Raw genomic sequence first — 19,790 nt, forward strand, 5'->3', positions numbered from 1 at the left:
TCAGAGTGAGCTGGCCCAGGCTTGACCCCATTAATTCACAGAAACCATTTGATGTTCAACCCCAGAGGGCAACACTGCCCATCACTTTCACCCAAGGGATAAAGACAAATAACAGTGTCTGTGTAAAACACAGCCAAGATGGTGACTAATGAAGCTTTTAATTAGGAGAACAAGAAATTGTCCTACCTGGTGGCCAACAGCCAGGCATTTCTTCCAGTTTCTCCCTGCTCTTACCAGTTTTCCTGCCAGCTTTCTGATGAGTCACCTTCCCAGCAGAAAGAATGTGGGGGAAGAATCCCCCTAATAATTGTTCTCACTTCCAAAGCTCTCAACATTTCCCAGGGGAAGGAGCCAAACACACCCACCTGTTCCTACACAATTAATAAAGGATGGGAACTGAAGCCCAGCACATTTTTCTGTTGAAACACAGGCGTCCCTAATCCTTGAGGTGGTTTAACTCCATTTTTAGAGCTGATGGCTTCACACATTTAGCAGAGAAGACGCCACCAGCCTATTTCTGCTGCACGGCCCTGTCACTGCTCCTGTCCCATGTTTTGTAGATGTGGATGAGTGCTCTGCCAACAACGGTGGGTGTGAACACACGTGCCAGAACCTGCCAGGCTCCTTCCAGTGTGGCTGTGACGTTGGGCACAAGCTGGATGAAGACAGAAGGAGCTGCATCTGTAAGTGCCTCACCCAGGCTGCCTCGGGCTGGGCAGTGGGTCCCTCCTCTGCCTCCTGTGTGAGCCTGGACCACACAGACTGGAGCCTCTTAGCCCTGCACCTCACCTCTTTCAGCTCCCTCACAGCCTCTGAGCAGTGGCAGTGCCTCAGCCCAGCCCTGGAGAGCTTTCCCAGACAGGACCAGTCCTGTTCCAGCCTGGGACACAGCGCTGGCCAGAGAAATGCAGGGAGTTGTGGCACAGCTCCACCTCCAACAGCTCCACAGCCTGCAGTGCTGAACACTGCCCCCATGTCCAACACAGAGCCAGAGCCCCTTCCACAGTCACCAGCCCCTACAGCTTCTCCTTGTAAGAAATAATAGATTATTTATTTGTAGCATTACAGAGATCTTGAGCTCACATACCTGACCTGGGCCCATTCTAGCCAAAAAAACCCCTGAACAACCAACCTGGGAAAGCTTTAGGGGTGCCAGAACAGGGTGAGATCAGTGCTGCAAACATGAGAGCCACAGAGAGTTCTGGTTTCAATTTGCTGCTGCTGCAGAGGTCCTGTCCCACTGTCCCTGCTCCCAGAGACCTTGCAGAGGTCCCATCCCACCTCTCAGGGACCTTGCAGAGGTCCTGTCCCACCATTCACCTCCCAGAGACCTTGCAGAGGTCTTGTCCCACTGTTCATTTCCCAGTGACCCTGCAGAGGTCCTGTCCCACCATTCACCTCCCAGAGACCCTGCAGAGGTCCTGTCCCACTGTTCATTTCCCAGAGACCCTGCAGAGGTCCTGTCCCACTGTGCATTTCCCAGAGACCCTGCAGAGGTCCTGTCCCACTCTCCACCTCCCAGAGACCCTGTCTCATCCCCTCTGTGACTCTGTCCCCTCTGTCCCTGCTCCCAGCCCTCGAGGACACGGTGGAGGCCCTGGATGGCCGGCGCCCCATCATCCGCCCCATCCCTCACGTGGCCATCCTGCGGGACGAGCTCACCCAGCTCTTCAGCCACGACTACGAGGAAGAGGAGGAGGAGCTGGAAGCACGAGGGGAGCACACGCTGTCGGAGAAGTTCGGTGGGCATTGTGCAGCAGCAGCAGTCGGGGCCGTGCTTTGCTTGGAACTTGTAAGAGCCTGAGTGAGAGATGCAGGACTCCAGGCAGCTCTTCAAAATTCAGTTTATTACATCCAAGGTGTTACAGCAGCCCAGGGTTGTGGGTGACAGAGCTGTGCTTACAGCTGTCAGCTCCAGCTGCAGGCAGGCCTGGAGACCCTTTGGTTTTGGTTACAAATGCATTATAGACTTTTCTTTTGGTTACAATGCATTCTATACTTCTCTTTGCTGAGCATCTTAATACAGTAGAACCAATCTATACCTTTACTTTTACCTATAGCCCGTCATAACTGCTATAATTACCATATTCATGTTATTATTCTCCAATCACTAAAAGTTAGCACATTACAGTTTAAGCTAGAAGTTGTTTTTCAGTTTTCTTGCAGTGGAAAAATTCTGAGACTTTTTTCTCTACTTGCAACATTGCTGACTTGTTTGCCTGTGCTCTCTTTCTGCTTGGTAAAAACATCTTCTTGTTTGGGGTGGGTTTATCCTTTTCTCTAAGCCATAAAAACCCCTTCTAACTAACACACCCTTTGCCTCCTTGGTTATCCAGTGAGACTGGCTCAGCAATTCCTTTCTTCTATATCAAAACTTGCTTCCGTCTCTATCCCTTCATCAGACTCTACATTTAAAAATCTTTCTACTAAGCACACATATCTGTGAGACTTTCTGGTTAAACTTTCATCCTTCCCAGCAGAACTCTTCAGGAATGATGGTGCAGGCTGGGTTTAATTGTTTGGTGAACACACCAGACCTGTTGAGTGCCTGTTCTGTGTTTAGCTCTGCTGCAGCTGTCTTGGTTTGGAAAGCCAGGTGTGTGCTAAGGAAGGCAGGAGTCTCCCCTGAAATGGAAAAATGTAAACCCCCACCCTCCAAATTGTTATAAATTTGAAATTAAGGGGCTCTCAGGCAAAGATATGGGAGCAGGAATTACAGTTCTTTATTAGGGAAGAAAATAAAAAGCTAAAAATAAACAATGCAGTAAATTAAAACTACACTGACAGAGTCAGAACCCAGCCTGACACCCTGTGGGTCAGGCTGTTGGCAGCAGAACCATTGGAATTGTGGCTCAGCCCTCCTGCAGTGCCAGGGCTGGTTCTGCTGGAGCAGGGATCCTGGAGAAAGGTGCAGTCTCTGCCTCTGAAGATCCAGTGGAACAGGCAGCTGTTCCTCTGGGAAATCCAGTGCAGAAGCTGTCTTGCTGTCCCAGGATCTCAGATTATATCCAGGTAGGAATGCTTGGCTCCTCCCTCTGGGCGGAGCATCTCACAATGGGCTGATGTAATTTTTGTCAGTCATGCAGTGACATTCAATGGCCCATGGACAGAAGATGAGGGAGGATTGTTTGTGGAAGAGATAAAGCAAACTGCCCGATGAACAGAAGATAACCGCCCCACCTCTAACAGATGGCAAATAGAATACACATGACCTTGCAATCTGAACAGCAGCCTCCGCAGGGGGAGGCTCCAAACTGCCCAGGGTGCTGCAGCATCCCTGGGGGGGTTCTCACCCGTGGTGCCTCTCGTTGCAGTCTGCCTGGAGCACACCTTTGGCCCCGACTGCAGCCTGACCTGCGACGACTGCCAGAACGGAGCCACCTGCAGCGCCGAGGGCAGCGGCTGCCTCTGCGCCGCCGGCTGGACCGGCGTGCTCTGCAACCAGAGTGAGTGCAGCTCTGCCCCAGGCTGTGCCCTGGGTGCAGCCCCGAGAGGCTGTGGCCGGGCTGAGCCTCATCTCCCTCTCCCTTTCCAGCTTGCCCAGCCGGCACCTTTGGCAGCAACTGCAGCCAGAGCTGCCGGTGCCAGAACGGTGGCACCTGTGACCCTGCCAGTGGCACCTGCCGCTGCCCGCCCGGTGTGGCTGGAGAGCTCTGCCAGGATGGTGAGTGCAGCATCCCCTCACCCTCCCTGTGCTGCTGGGGGCCATCCCTGGCCTCCTCTTTCCTGCAGAGATTTGCCATCACTTGACGCGGTGCTGGATTTTCCCCAGCCGGCTCCTGTGCCAAGAGGAGCGGGCTGTTCCCAGAAAAGAAAAAGCAGCACAGTTTCTGTTCCCAGAAAGCAGCCCAGTCTGGGATACAGCTGTAGGGCTTCAACTCTGGGGCACAGGTTGGTAAGTGTCCAGAGCAGGAACAAGGATAAGGGAGAGGTTTTCAGAATGGTTTCCAAAAGGATTTATTCCGTGGAAGGGTCAGGGAGCAAAGACACAGAAGGTAGGTGTGTAAGGGTTTTTAAATGGAGGTGGTTTAATAGGAGGGGATAAATCAGCAGCTAATTGGAGAGCTCTGCCAGGATGGTGAGTGCAGCATCCCCTCACCCTCTCTGTGCTGCTGGGGGCCATCCCTGGCCTCCTCTTTCCTACAGGGATTTGCCATCACTTGACGCGGTGCTGGATTTTCCTCAGACAGCTCCTGTGCCAAGAGGAGCGGGCTGTTCCCAGAAAAGCTTTCTGGGCTGTTCCCAGAAAGCAGCCCAGTCTGGGATACAGCTGTGGGGCTTAAACTCTGGGGCACAGGTTGGTAAGTGTCCAGAGCAGGAGTAAGGATAAGGGAGAGGTCTTCAGAATGGTTTCCAAAAGGATTTATTCTGTGGAAGGGTCAGGGAGCAAAGACACAGAAGATAGGTGTGTAAGGGTTTTTAAATGGAGGTGATTTAATAGGAGGGGATAAATCAGCAGGTAATTGGAGACAGCCTGTGGAGGGGTAAAGGGCAGGGTTCACACAAAAGCATCTTCCAGTGAGGGAAGTAGTGGGGAGAGGTTTGGGTCACATGGACTAATGGGACATTGAACTTTAGGGGATTTCTGAAAAGGAATTCCAAGCAGGTAGGATTGACAGGGAGCTCAGGGTAGATGGACAATGGGGTACAAGGATATAATTTGTACCAAACCATTACCTTGGGCAGTAACAGAACATACCATTAGGAGTAAAAACACACCACAACAATCAGTGGATAAATGGGTGGTCTGGCCATCGCTGGTGCTACTCTCAGATGTTCCAGATGTGCTTTCCTGAAGCCTGGAAGTGTTTTCTGTGGGGTTCCCTCCACTGGTCCTTTTGTAGCTGCTCATCAGCAGCATCTTTCAGCTCTCTTGTTGAGCCATCCCAGTGAGAGCAGCTTGAACACACTCCTTCTCCATCTCAGTCTATCAGCCACTGAGTTTTGTGTGGAAAAATGTAATTTTAAACAGCAAAAGGAGTGCTAAATGACACTCTTCCCCCACAGAACAGTGCTCCAGGTGTTCTGTCTTTGCACCCAAAGACCTTTCCAATCAATCCCTGTTCACTGCTCATCCATGACTGAGGGCAGAAATCTCTATTTCATGGGGCATTCAGTGGCAGACACAGGAAAAAATGTCAAACCCACAATTTCCGTGGTTAATTTCTATGGAAACCATGGAGGTATTTTCCACCCAGATCACTGGAAAGCTGTGACAGCAGTAGTAACCCAAAGCACCCAGAGTACCCAAAGGAGGGGTCACTGCTGGTGGTGCTCATTTCTCCCTCCCAAAGGGTTAAAATTCAGGGGACATAATTTGAAAACCAGAAAGAGGGAGACAATCAGAGGTTCAGACAGAAGGACTTCAGTCACATGTTGGGAGCATATGGGAACTATTACTGAAGGAGGAGAGTGAAGCAGAATGCAAACGAACACAAGAGATACCCCAGCCTCTTCTTTCTGTTGGAAGGAGGTGATTGAGGGGGCCAGAGAGAAAACAGGAAGGTAAAATGAAAATAAACAACGCAGAATGGCTCTGTTGTCCCGAGGTGGCATTTCCTCTGCTCCTCTGTTTGTAGGGGCAAGGCTCGTGCTGCTGGGCAGCTGCTGGCCAGAGCACTCTGCTGACACAGCCTGTCTGCCATGTGCTTCCAATATCAAGGTCTTTAGCATAACAGAGTAAAAAACCAATAATTTTATTCACTTAATAGTGCAAATATCCCTGTGGCTTTTCAACAGGAGCAGCCTGGTGGGTTGCTTTCTCACGGAGGGCAGCCTTGACCTCTCAGAGCCCTGTGGGTGGGTTATTTCTGTCCCAGCCAGCAGAGTTGCTGGTGACAGTGAGTGCAGAGATGATGGGTGCCCTGGAGCACCACAAAGTGACATCCCCTGTGACACTGCACAGCTGATTTGGAGCTGGAGCAGGGAATGTGATCTCTGTCCCCCTGGATCAGCAGTTCAAGCAATCTAATTTCAGTAAGTCAAGATGTGCAAAGAGCAAGGCTAGTGGAGTATTTGACAATAGATATTCAGACATCATGGAGGACACTGAAAAATATTTTCAAACTCCTTAATGAGATATGACTGAATAGATCTTGCCAGGTGATAAATGGGCACTGTTTGGACAGCAGGTAGTTTGCAGAATATTATCAATGCTATGCCATGAATATTGTATTGCTAATACCATAAGAACTGAGCTGTGTTCAGTTCTTGGGACCGGAGCAGGGATGCATCCCTTTCCCTCAGTGCATCCCTGCTCTGGTTCTGAGAACTGAACACAGCTCCATTTTCAGTGTGTTTCTCTCGATTTAAACAACCTGCTGAGGCTGGCTCATCTTCCTAGGAAACCCCTCTCTGTTCCTAGGGTGCCCCAAGGGATTTTATGGGAAGCACTGCAGGAAGAAGTGCAACTGTGCCAACCGGGGTCACTGCCATCGGATCTACGGCGCCTGCCTGTGCGACCCTGGCCTGTACGGCCGGTTCTGCCACCTGGGTACGCTCGGGTTACCCCTGAATCCCAGCCTTTCTGGGAAGTATTGGAATTAAACACCAATATATCCAGATGGAACGTGCCTGGGCTCATCTGGCCCTTGCTGCTTGACCAAAGGCGGCAGCTGTGGTGGTTTCACCTCAGAGACACCTTTGGCTGGCTGGGTGCTGCAGCTGGGCACTTGGGACAAGTCCATGCATGCAGGAGTTCAGGTTTACCCCTGGTGAAGAAGCTTTAAAGCGAGCTGAAGGAAAAGGAGTCGGGTTCTGCTGGAGGGTTTGGATCCAGAGCTTTATTCCTGACCCACAGGCCTCTGAATGCAGCACCAGCTCCAACAGAACTCCTGAACCGCGTGGTTGCTGTGTCTTTTAAGCCCAGGGAGAGGGGCAGGGAAGGGGTGGGGATCCCACCAACCAGGTGAGGGGGGGGGAAGTCTCAGGGGACAAATGACATCTGGAGGGCCCAATGTCCCCCAGGGTTGAACGGCATCTTTTGAACTTTGCCAATCACACGACGCCCTTCTGGAATGCCAGGATTGACAGACAGCAGTCAGCAGGGAGCAAGGGAAGGGGAAGGGAGAGGTTATTGGCACACCTGGGGAAGGAACTGAGATGACTGAGACAGGCTGTTACAGAGAGCAACAGGGAAGGAGCTCTCTGCCCCTCACTGAGCAGCTCTTCCTCTCCCTGCAGCGTGCCCCAAGTGGGTGTTTGGGGCTGGCTGCTCGGAGGAGTGCCAGTGCCTGCAGCGCAACTCGCGGGACTGCGACGCCAGGGACGGCTCCTGCCGCTGCAAACCCGGCTACCGCGGCCAGCGCTGCCAGCACAGTGAGTGGGGCACACGGGCACACGGGCAGCTGGCTTGGGAAACACCTCTGAGGTCACCTGTGACCGCGTTCACAGGGGTCTCAGGCTGAGGGAAGGGATGGGGATCTGACTCTGTGTTTCAGAAGGCTTGATTTATTTTTTGATACATATATTTTTTTTATATATATTACATTATATATATGTGTATATATTATTATTATTTTATGATATATATTGCATTATATATAATTTATTATATATAATGTATATATTATTTTATGATATATATTACATTATTATTTTATTATATATATTGCATTAAAACTATACTAAAAGAATAGAAGAAAGGATTTCATCAGAAGGCTGGCTAAGAATAGAATAGCAAAGAATGGTAACAAAGGCTTGTGGCTTAGACTCTCTGTCTGAGCCAGCTGGGCTGTGATTGGCCATTAATTAGAAACAACCACATGAGACCAATCCCAGATGCACCTGTTGCATTCCACAGCAGCAGATAACCATTGTTTACATTTTGTTCCTGAGGCCTCTCAGCTTCTCAGGAGAAAAAAATCCTAAGGAAAGGGTTTTCCATAAAAGATGTCTACGACAGTCATCAAACCCAACCCATGAGCCAGCAGCACCTTGGCAGCCAGACCATGGCACTGAGCGCCGCATCCAGTCAGCCACGTTCAGTGGTCAGCAGGAGATGTGGGGTGGGTGGGGACAGCTGTGACAGGGGTGGTGGGACAGCTGTGACAGAGGGACAGCTGTGACAGAGGTAATGGGACAGCTGTGACAGTGGGACAGCTGTGTCAGTGGTGGGACAGCTGTGACAGAGGTAATGGGACAGCTGTGACAGGGGTGGTGGAGCTTGGAAGGGTGCTCAGCACCCAGGGGCAAGGAGTCATTTCAGAGCTTCCTTCTCTCTGATTCTGGCTGTTCACAGGCTGTGACCCTGGCTATTACGGGGAGGGCTGCAAGAAGAAGTGCAGCTGCTCTCCAGGAGTGCCCTGTGACCCTGTCACTGGCGAGTGTCACACGGAGTGTCCCCCAGGCTACCACGGCCAGCACTGTGACCAAGGTAAGGCAGGGTCCTGCAGGGCAGCTCTGTGTGGGCTGGAAACTCACCTGTCCTCAACATTTTGCTTCACAAAACGACACCAAAGCACTTCCAGATTCCCCTGAGAGGCCCAGCCCACTGCAGAGACTTCAGGGGACACAGGAGCTGCCATCCACAGGTTTCTGTGAGATGCTGCTGCCTCGTGAAAGAGGGAGAGAGAAATCCATGTATAAAATGAGCCTGATTCAGAAAAGGAGAACAAGGTCTCTCTTCACCCTGCCACTGGGCATCTCTGTGTGGGTAGATGGAGGTGATTTTCCCCTTTCCCTGGCCTTGATGTCTTTTCCCTTCCAGGCAATCCCTGCCCAGCACAACATTATCATATTTTCTGCTCTGTTCTCTATTTTTTGTTGAAACTCTGTTTAATCTGCAAGTGCAGAGGAGTATTTTACCTTTAATTTACATGAGGATTCAAACTTCTGCCTCTGTATGAACCTCCTAGAGCAGTTTTGTGCTCTACCCATGGAGGGCCAGTCGATGGGATGGTGACTGAACTGCCCAGCTCAGTGTATATTTAACTGTGTCCAGCACTCAGGCTGTGAGGGTGCAGGTTTCAAGATCCTGGGGGTGGTTTGTGTGCCAGAGAGCTTCACTTTGGGCAGACAAAGGTGCTTTGAGAGAACCTAAAGGCAGTGAGTCATTGGCCCGAGGTGATGATTACAAAATATGAACACAGTGTTTGGAAAAGAATAAGTTCTGCCAACCACAGAGCTGAGTGGCGACTGAAAAGTCAACCCACTCCTGCTCTTGTGGGGCTGGGGGGCCTCCTGAACCCAATTCAGCTGGTTAGGACCTGCAGAAAATGCAAAAAGTTGGACACTTGGAGACAGACTGCAGCAGCAGAAGATGCTGCATGGAGAGGTTGGAAGTGGCCAGCATCTGGATTTGGATTGGAGCATCCCAGGAGTTTCTGATGTTTAGCCAAGCACTGCTTCACCCCAGCCCAGAAGCTGCAACCATCAGCCTCATTATCTGCCAGCAAAGGGTCGTGGTGCAGAGCCCCATCTCTGACAGAGCAAGAGCTGCAGAAAGCAGCAAAAATCCCAATGCAATTACTGCCACAGTGCTGGAAGGAGAGGTGGGAGCAGCTCCTGCAGGGTCTGAGAGCCCTGAGCCCCTTTGGGGGGATGCTGTGGCCCCTGGAGCCTTTTCAGGCTGGGTGCTCCCGCTCAGGATATTTTTAAAAAGGGTAAGAAAGGAGCTGAAGGCTGTAGGGGGGAGTCACAGGAAATAACACAAATATTTGTATAGAAATAGTAGGCTCTTGGCTGTTGTTCGGATCTGGAAATTATTAAAGGGTGAAGACAAACATCTGCCATCAATTAGCAAAGGGGAGGAATAACAAAAACTCCACTGTGTCGCTGGAAACGGAGGCGCTGCGTTTCCTCCGCGGTTCGTCAGTGCCCGTGTGTTCCCCTCTGCTGAAGCTGCTCAGAACATTGGCTTTGCTGAGCCTGGAGCTCTCCTGGGGGACTCAGAGAGGATTTAGGGATCCTGGCTCTGGGGCCCTCAGTTTACATGTCACCAGCTCGTTGCTGAATTGTGGCACGGGGTGCAAAGATCAAAGCGAGCTGGGATCAGCAGAACCACGCTGGCATCCAGAGCAGAGGGTGGGAAAAGTGGATTATTCCTCCTGTGCATGAGGATGTTCCTTCTTTCCATCTGTGTCCTGCTGCAAACCTGGCTGCTTCTTAAAATCCTGGTGCTCAGATCCTGGAGGCATTCAGCCAGGGAGGTAAAAACCCTCAGAGCACCTTGGAAAAGCCAAGGGGTGTTTTGGTGTGGGGCTGTGACCCTGGTGCTCTGCACCCCAGCCCAGAGACAGCAGGGTGGCTTGGGCAGAGCCCTTGTCCAAAGACTGGAGATCAGTTTGGCCTCAGTTTTTGGGGATGTGAGTGGTCACTCTTGCATGAAGAAATGTTGACACACAAAAGACAGAAGTAACAGGCAGACAGGTCAGGTGGTGGTGGCAATGCTGGAGGTGACCAGAGTTGCTCACAGAGGGGTCACAGAATCACTAATGTTGGAAAAGACCTCCAAGATCACCAAGTCCAACCTCTGAGCAAACACCACCATGCCCACTAAACCACGAGCACAGGTGGGAACCCCAAACAGACCCAGAGGCTCCTTCAGCCTGCAGGGCCAGGTTGGTAAAATGCTCTTGGGGATCTTGGGGGGGATGTTCTGACCCTGCTGTTCTCCCACAGAGTGCCCTGAGGGGACATTTGGGCCAGGCTGTCAGCATTCCTGTGCCTGTGGAGAGGCATCCTGTGACAGGAGCACGGGGCAGTGCCACTGCCCACCTGGCTGGACAGGACACGACTGTGCCCAAGGTGAGCATGGGCAGCAGAGCAAACCCTCAGGGATTTCAGTGTGGAGGGAGGGATTTAGGTGTAGAGCTGTTGCTTTTCTTTTACTAAAACTCATTTTGAAAATACCCAGTGCAGTTAGAATAGTCTTGTGGAAAATTGCAGCTTTTGATTGTGAGTCTTAACACAATGGAAAAGGTGAAGATGTTTTTTGTTGCTGCGGTCCTCAGTGTAGGAGAGGAGCCTTTCTTTATTGATGCATGCTTTTAATTGCCTTCTTCAGATTACTCTTTAACTGCTGGAAAACTAGAGAGCCTGAAATGGAAAGCTTTTGCATGATTGTGCAGTATTGCAGCAGCTGGAAGGTATTAGTCACATAGAGATGTCCTGCTCCTAAGAGTTTGGCTGAGCAACGAAACTACGTGTGCACAGTGCTTACCATACATTTCAAGCTGCCTTTTTTCTAGATCCTGGAGCAGCTTAGGACCAGTTGGAGAAGGATTCTTGCCCTGGTTTTAGCACTTTAGCCTTTTGCTCCTTCTTTGCAACTCCCAGTGGGTTCCAGGGCAGTGACTGATGTGCTGTCCATGGTGTGACAGCAGCTGTGGAGCCCCTGTGCCAGCAGCACCATTTCCCACTGAGGAGCCCTTGGAGCTCCCTGCAAGTGTCTGCAAATCCAAAATTGGCATGAAAATGCTGGAGTGAGCTCAGAATACCACTTAGAGAGTGCCTGTGGAGCAGGCAGGGCCAGGCTGTGCTGCGAACAAAATCCGCGTCTCGCATGAGCCCAGCACTGCTGGCCAGAGGGAGCCCAAAAGGTCTCACATTTCCCTCTGCCACCTCAGCTCTGATCTCTGTGCTCTTTGTTCTCTGTCTGCTCACGCTCCAGCCTGCCCTGAGGGTCTCTGGGGGCCGGGCTGCCAGGAGATCTGCCCTGACTGTGCCAACAACGGCAGCTGTGACCGTGCCACCGGAGCCTGTGTGTGCCCACCTGGGTACACTGGGCAGCGCTGCCAGGATGGTGAGTGGGGCTGGGATGGGCAGGATGGGGAGGGCAGGATGGGGAGTGCAGGATGGTGAGTGCAGGCTGGGATGGGCAGGATGGTGAGGGCAGGATGGGGAGTGCAGGATGGTGAGTGGGGCTGGGTGGGCAGGATGGTGAGGGCAGGATGGGGAGTGCAGGATGGTGAGTGGGGCTGGGGTGGGCAGGATGGTGAGGGCAGGATGGGGAGTGAGTGCAGGCTGGGATGGACAGGATGGTGAGTGCAGGATGATGAGTGCAGAATGGGGAGTGCAGGCTGGGATGTGCAGGATGGGGAGTGCAGGATGATGAGTTGGGCTGGGATGTGCAGGATGGTGAGTGCAGGATGGTGAGTGCAGGCTGGGATGGACAGGATGGTGAGTGCAGGATGATGAGTGAAGCTGAGATGTGCAGGATGCTGAGTGCAGGCTCATCTCCACTGGGAATGGGGGTATCTCATTGGGGGGGTATTGGGGGTATCTCAGCAGATGCTGAGCTAGAGCATCTGCTGGAGCATCCAGTGATGCACCAGGCAGTGCCACGCTCAGCACCGCGCACATCTCTGTTCCCTCACTCATTGTGGTGCAACGTGGGGACTTCAAAGTCCCTCTAGCCCCATCTCCACTGTAGTAACTTCTGCAGCAGGAGAAAAGCAGGCAGAATGCTGAGCCCCTTGTCCCATTCAGCACTGCACCCTGGGTGTGAGAGCAGTGTCAGAGCTCTGCCGGAGCACCGCGGTACCCGGCAGCTCTGCCCAGGGCTGGGATTGCAGCAGCCACCTGCAGTCCCTGCCTGTTTCCCTTGGCAGTGTGTCCACCCGGCTGGTTTGGCCCTGCCTGCCAGCTGAGCTGCAGCTGTGGCAACGAGGGACATTGCCATCCTGTGACGGGGACGTGCAGCTGCCCGCCCGGCTGGACGGGGCACCACTGCCAGAGAGGTACAGCACCTGTGCTCTGCCACCCTGGCCCGTGCCAAGCTGTGCTGCCATCGCTCCATTCTCATTTTCATGCAGGAAATCCCTATCAGATTTCCTGCCTCTGCCAGGGAAACCTCTCTGAAATCCTTTTGGTTTCTTGGCTGTGTCTGTCTGATGCTGGCAGTGCCTCTGGCCTCTCTGCTGTCTCTCTGGTCTTCATGGGCTGAGCAATGAAACTGCATGTGCACAGTGCTTACCATACATTTCAAGCTGCCTTTTTTCCAGGCCCTGGAGCAGCTTGGAGAAGGATTCTTGTCTTGGTTTTAGCACTTTAGCCTTTTGCTCCTTCTGGGAGCCACTCACTCCTGGGCCACTCTGACCCATGCCAAGCTGTGCTGCCATCGCTCCATTCTCATCTTCATGCAGGAAACCCCTGTCAGATTTCCTGCCTCTGCCAGGGAAATCTCTCTGAAATCCTTTTGGTTTCTTGGCTGTGTCTGTCTGGTGCTGGCAGTGCCTCTGGCCCCTCTGCAGACGCGTTTGTCCCTGTGCCCAAGGGACGCTGTGCCTGCTGGTGAAGGCAGCGCTGTGCCCATGCCATGCTCTCTGGCACACACCAGTGATGGGCTCCTGCTGTGTTTTTCCAGCCTGTGACCTGGGGCGTTGGGGCCCTGACTGTGCCCACGCCTGCAACTGCAGCAACGGCGATGGGAGCTGCAGCGCCGAGAGCGGGCAGTGCCTGTGTGAGGCCGGCTACACGGGCACCCACTGTGAGCAGAGTGAGTGCTGCCCCTGCCCTCCCACCCTCCAGAGCCTGCAGGGCTCCAGGGAAAGGCACTGCTCCAGCCCAGTCCCCTTCCCTGCCTGTGATGCTGATCCAGTGCCCAGGGTGATGTGGGTATGTGACGGTGTTCACAGGGGTCTCAGGCTGAGGGAAGAGACGAGGATCTGACTCCATGTTTCAGAAGGCTTGGTTTATTATTTTGTGATATATATTACATTAAAACTATACTAAAAGAATAGAAGAAAGGATTTCTTCAGAAGGCTGGCTAAGAATAGAAAAAGAAGGAATGATAACAAAGGTTTGTGGCTCGGCTCCCTGTCTGAGCCAGCTGGACTGTGATTGGCCATTAATTAGAAACATCCAACATGAGACCAATCAAAGATTCACCTGCTGCATTCTGCAGCAGCAGATAATCAATGTTTACATTCTGTTCCTGAGGTCTCTCAGCTTCTGAGGAGGAAAAATCCTAAGGAAAGGATTTTTCATAAAATGTGTCTGTGACGTGGGTACACACCTGTAAGGGGCACAACCCACTGGTTGTGGGTTCAGCTGCCAGATATTTTGATTCCATTCAGAATCCAAGCTTCTGCCTTAGGATAGCTCCTCTGGGAGCCAGGAAGGGACAGACTGCTCAGTCTCATTTCTTTCAGAGTGCCCAGAAGGGTGGTTTGGGCTGAGCTGTCGGCACCAGTGCCAGTGTGACAATGGAGCCACCTGTGACCATGTCAGTGGGGCCTGTACCTGCAGCCCAGGCTGGCGAGGAACCTTCTGTGAGCACGGTGAGTACCTGGCCCTGGGCACCAGGCCTCCACCCCAGAGGGTTTGTGCTCCCTCTCTGACTTTGTCATCACGTCACAGCAAAGAGAATTCCTCAGGAAGGCCTTGGGGAGCAGCAAGACTGCAAGCTGCTGCCTCTGCTTTTATTTCTGGAGGGAAAAGGTTTAGGGGAGAAAAAAAGACTATGAAAATGTAAATAATAGGTGACCCAGTGGTTGCACAGCTGTGACAGTGTTCATAGAGGTCCGAGGAAGAGGGAAGAGATAAGGATCTGACTCCATGTTTCAGAAGGCTTGATTTATTATTTTATGATATATATTATATTAAAACTGTACTAAAAGAATAGAAGAAAGGATTTCATCAGAAGGCTAGCTAAGAATAGAAAAAGAAAGAATGATAACAAAGGCTTGTGTCTCAGTCAGAGGGTCCGAGCCAGCTGGGCTGTGATTGGCCATTAATTAGAAACAACCACATGAGACCAATCCCAGATGCACCTGTTGCATTCCACAGCAGCAGATAACCATTGTTTGCATTTTGTTCCTGAGGCCTCTCAGCTTCTCAGGAGAAAAAAAATCCTAAAGAAAAGATTTTTTCATAAAAGATGTCTGTGACACTCAGCTGCTGTGGTCACCTGAGTGTGTCCATGTTGCACACAGGGTCTTGGAGGAGGCTCTCTCCAGCTCCCCCAGCAGCCTCTCCGTGGTCAGGAACATCAGGCCATCACTCTCCTGATCCACCACTGCCCTCTCCTGTACCTGGAGTGTCCACAGTGGACTTGCATCCAATATCTGCTGCCCTCAGCAGCGCTGTCACACCGCCGCAGCCACAAGGGCCACCAAGGGGCAGGCACCTTTTCCCACTGGGAGGGCTCCAGCTCTGCATTCTGTGTGGATTTTTCCTTTGTTTTCCACAGCCTGCCCTGATGGATTTTATGGACTGGAGTGTCGACAAGCCTGTGACTGCCTGAATGGTGCCCACTGTGACCCTGTGACAGGACAGTGCCAGTGTCCCCCAGGCTGGACTGGTGCCCGCTGTGCCCAGGGTGGGTGTCTGTGCCCAGGGTGGGTGTCTGTGCCCAGGACAGGTCTCTGTGCCCAGGACAGCTGTCTGTGCCCAGGACAGGTGTCCGTGGGAGGTGCCAGCCCTGCTCTCCATGGGCACTCCAGAGCCAGGGCTGTCTCTGCTGCCAGGTCATAGGAACCAGAGTTCTGGGTTGTTCATTCCCCATTTGTGATTTTCTCTGTGTGGAATTTAATTTTGGTTCTGGGGGGCTCTGCCTGAGCGTTTATGGTTGGATCCAATGATGGCTTGGGCATCCAGCAAAAATCCTTCAAAATAATGAAGGATGTAACACTGGTGGTAGCAGTGTCTGCTTGGATGTCTCATTATTCCCCTGTAACACCACGAAACCCCCTCCCAGAGCAGCCAACGCCCCTGACACGTCCCCTCCCAGCCCTCGGGAGGGTTGGCAGGAGCCTGGCTGCTGCAACTCCCACCCAGTGCCCAGCACTGCTGCCTGCTCTGCTCCCCTGCAGCCTGCCCGGAGAACAGCTACGGCCAGAACTGCAGCCACACCTGCCAGTGCTTCAACAACGCCACCTGCAGCCACGTCAGCGGCCGCTGCCTCTGCCCCGAGGGGTGGACGGGACCCTCGTGCCAGCAAGGTAACCCTTCCCACACCTCCTGCTTCCCCTGCCAGCAAGGTAACCCTTCCCCAGCAAGGTAACCTTTCCCCAGCAAGGTAACCCTTCCCACACCTCCTGCTTCTCCTGCCAGCAAGGTAACCCTTCCCCAGCAAGGTAACCCTTGCACACCACCTCTACCCCAGCAAGGGAACGCTTCCCACACCTCCTGCTTCCCCTGCCAGCAAGGTAACCCTTCTCCAGCAAGGTAACCCTTCCACACCACCTCTACCCAGCAAGGTAACCCTTCCCACACCTCCTGCTTCCCCTGCCAGCAAGGTAACCTTTCCCCAGCAAGGTAACCCTTCCCCAGCAAGGTAACCTTTCCCCAGCAAGGTAACCCTTCCCCAGCAAGGTAACCTTTCCCCAGCAAGGTAACCCTTCAGAACCCTTGCACACCACCTCTACCCCAGCAAGGTAACGCTTCCCACACCTACTTCTTCTCCTGCCAGCAAGGTAACCCTTCCACACCACCTCTACCCAGCAAGGAAACCCTTCCCACATCACCTCTACCCCAGCAAGGAAACCCTTCCCACTCCACCTCTACCCCAGCAAGGAAACCCTTTCCATACCACCTACTTCTTCCCCAGCAAGGTAATCCTTCCATAGCCCCTCTACCCCAACAAGGTAACCCTTCCACAGCACCTGCTTCTCCTGCCAGCAAGGTGACCCTTCCCACACCACTTTCCCCAGCAAGATAACCCTTCCACACCACCTCTACTCTAGCAAGGTAACCCTTCCACACCACCTGCTTCCCCCATTAAGGTGACCCTTCCCACACCACCTCTACCCCATTAAGGTGACCCTTCCCACACCACCTCCACCCCAGCAATGTAACCCTCCCCACACCTCCTGCTTTCCCTGCCAGCACGGGGAGGAATGCCACTCCTGGGGTGGCCAGAACGCTGCTGGCCTCTTACCTGAGCAGGTGACACACCCAAAGTTGTCATTGCATCAAAATCAGTGTTGCTGTGCATCAGACCATCCACCCACTGCTCTGTCAGCATGGCACAAGCCTCCAGAGCTGTGTCCTGACAGGGATGTCTGTCCTGTTTGTCCCTCAGCCTGCCCGGTGGGGTTTTATGGGAAGAACTGCCAGCAGCGCTGCCTGTGCCACAACGGTGGCACCTGCGACCCGGCCACGGGGAGCTGCGCTTGTCCTGCAGGCTGGACGGGGCTGGCCTGTGAGCTGGGTGAGGAAACAGCTGGGGAACAGCTCTGGGGCAGACAGGGCCTGCTTTGGAATGCTTTCCTGCCCCTTTTCAGCTTCCTTTTTCTACCTCTGTCGTGGTCAGGATTCACTTTGGTGAATAGTTTGCGTTCAGGCTTAGATGTTTATTATTTATCAATGTTGCAGTCTCACAGCAGTGAGTTCTGCAGTCTTTCACTAACAAGGCACAAAATGGCCAACTATCTCTTGTTACAAGGTCTTTTAAGGCTAAACTATCCAATTAAGAAAGGACACCTAAATTATTTTCACTTTTAACCCAATAACTGATCACTGAGAGTCCGCAATGAGGACTTTTCTGCCCAGTTACAAAAGCCCACCCAAACCCATGGAGAAGAAGGAAGAAGGTGGTAAAGAAGGAGGACCAGCCTCCACCCTAAAACCTCCATCTTTCTCCATATATATCACTATATTCTAAAACCCTAAACTCTAAGTTTTCCACCCTGTGATATTACACACTTCTAATCAACTCCACACCTGTAATCCCAGTTCTATCAATTTTGGAAGCCTTCTCCACGGCCTCAGGTCAGATGCAGTGTTGTCTTGGGAGTCTGTCAGTACAGAAAGTCTGTAATTCTCAGCATTTTAGAGCATCTCAGATCTCCGCCAGTTTTCCTGTGGAGGTTGGAGGTGACGTGCGAGGGGTCGGGGCGCTCGGTCCTTGCTGTGGGTGTGGGGATCTGGCAGGGTGGGAACCAGGGCAGTGCCTCACCCTGTCCCCTGCCAGCCTGTGCCCAGGGCCAGCACGGCCTGGAGTGCCAGCAGAGCTGTGAGTGCCAGCACGGGGGGCTCTGTGACCGCCGCACCGGGCACTGCCTCTGCCAGCCCGGCTGGACCGGTGACAAGTGCGACACAGGTGAGTGGGGCTGATCTGGGCATGGTGGCTCTGCCAGCACCTGGTGCTGCACAGGGAGGGTCTGGGGGCTTAAGCAAAGACAGAAGATTCAGGTTTCAGCAAGCAGGGAGCTGGCGGTGCTGTGGTTTTGGCTGTGCCCCTGTTTTGCCGTGCCCTTCCTCCTGCCATCGAATCACAGAGGGGTTTGGGTGGGAAGGGGCCTTAAAGATCATCCAGTTCCACCCCAGCTGGTTCCTGTTGTCTGAGGGCTGTCCTGAAAGTGCTGGTGCACACCCAGAGCAGCCTCCTTCTCCTCCTACTATATTCTAAAACCCCAAACTCTAAGTTTTCCACCCTGTGATGTTACACACTTCCAGTCAACTCCACACCCATAATCCCAGTGCTATCAATCGATTTTGGAAGCTTCTCCACAGCCTCAGGTCAAATGCAGTGCTCTCCTGGGAGTCAGTACAGAAAGTCTAAAATTCCAGACTCTCCGTTTTCCACCCTGTGGGGGGAGGATGGGATTCCCAAAGGCACAGACCTCCAGGCATCAGTGCAAGAGCACGGGCTGCAAGCAGGGACGAAGGCAGGGCAGCAACCCAGCGTGGTGAAACTAAAACACCAAGGGAGGGCCTTCCTCTGCCAGGTTATTTTAAGTCTAACAGTGGATTGTCCCTTTCCACTCTTCCTTGTATCACACTGACCCTCAGGGCCTGGCTTTGGTGCCAAGCCCCAGCAGACCATGGCATCTGTCCCTTGGTGGCTCCATGTGTCCTTAGATGTGGCACACACCCTGGCTGTGGGAAACGGGTTTGTAAAGAATTCTTAAAGCTTATTTCTAATTCAATCTCTCTCTCAACTATTGATAATAGAATAAAATCTTTTAAAACACCTCTCAATTAGGAAAAAGCTGAGAAAACCAACACCTGGCAATCTCCTTCCCATCAGAAAGGGTTTGAAAAGGTTCTTGGCCTTCAAAGCAGGGGACCTCATCAGGTATCAGCACACCAAGGAGAGATCCATAAACTTCTTCCCTTCTGGGGTCATGACATCTCAGCTTGGCACATCCTTAAATCAGGGTGTGAAGTCCAGTGGCAGCACTTGGCAGCTGCCACAAGGGAGCTGCCACCAGAGCCTCAGCTGCCACCAGCCACTCTCAGGTTTCCTGCTGGGGATGTTTTTTCCCTTCAGGAGGCTGTAAACAGCTCTGCTGGCAGCCGAGGCTTGGCCTCACAAATCACCTCACTGGGTCCTGCCACATCCTGAGGGACAGTGTCCCCCTCCCAGCATTGTCACTTGCTCCCAGAACCCCACACAGCCTCAGCAGCATGGGGCACCAGGCAATCTAAAGCACTTCCAATATATAATATATAATATATAATATATAATATATAATATATAATATATAATATATAATATATAATATATAATATATAATATATAATATATAATATATAATATATAATGTATAATATATAATATATAATATATAATATATTATATATATAATAAATATATATAATAATGATGATATTTTATTATATTATATATTATATAATGTATTATACAATTATATATAATTATAATATATTATAATTATTTATATATAATATAATATAATATATATAGTAATATATATAATATAATAATATTATAATGATATATTATTAATATATTATAATTTCTTCCAATATAAATTAATGAAGAAACCCACCCAAAAGGTAGATATTATGTTGTGTTTTTTTTTAAAAAAAAGAACCAAGCTAGGGTCCTGTCAGCTCCCCATGTCTGTATTTCAACCTGCCTGTGTGTGCACAAAGGA

The 19,790-nt window shown here is 51.7% G+C and overlaps 1 protein-coding gene across 1 annotated transcript in view; it reads left to right on the forward strand.

Moving 5' to 3' along the window:
• The window catches only part of LOC129129716 (uncharacterized), a 53,136-nt gene that overhangs the window by 22,792 nt on the left and 10,554 nt on the right, over positions 1–19,790 (forward strand). The window contains exons 8-23 of the mRNA XM_077190347.1: positions 561–683; positions 1,575–1,742; positions 3,315–3,446; positions 3,536–3,664; positions 6,365–6,493; positions 7,183–7,317; positions 8,240–8,374; positions 10,621–10,746; positions 11,612–11,743; positions 12,552–12,680; positions 13,307–13,438; positions 14,094–14,222; positions 15,134–15,262; positions 15,756–15,884; positions 16,967–17,095; positions 17,858–17,986. Coding sequence (XP_077046462.1) covers positions 561–683; positions 1,575–1,742; positions 3,315–3,446; positions 3,536–3,664; positions 6,365–6,493; positions 7,183–7,317; positions 8,240–8,374; positions 10,621–10,746; positions 11,612–11,743; positions 12,552–12,680; positions 13,307–13,438; positions 14,094–14,222; positions 15,134–15,262; positions 15,756–15,884; positions 16,967–17,095; positions 17,858–17,986 — 2,115 coding nt within the window. The remainder of the gene's footprint in view (positions 1–560; positions 684–1,574; positions 1,743–3,314; positions 3,447–3,535; positions 3,665–6,364; positions 6,494–7,182; positions 7,318–8,239; positions 8,375–10,620; positions 10,747–11,611; positions 11,744–12,551; positions 12,681–13,306; positions 13,439–14,093; positions 14,223–15,133; positions 15,263–15,755; positions 15,885–16,966; positions 17,096–17,857; positions 17,987–19,790) is intronic.

This window comes from Agelaius phoeniceus, chromosome 24 (assembly GCF_051311805.1).
Source record: "Agelaius phoeniceus isolate bAgePho1 chromosome 24, bAgePho1.hap1, whole genome shotgun sequence".
NCBI classification, from domain to species: domain Eukaryota; kingdom Metazoa; phylum Chordata; class Aves; order Passeriformes; family Icteridae; genus Agelaius; species Agelaius phoeniceus.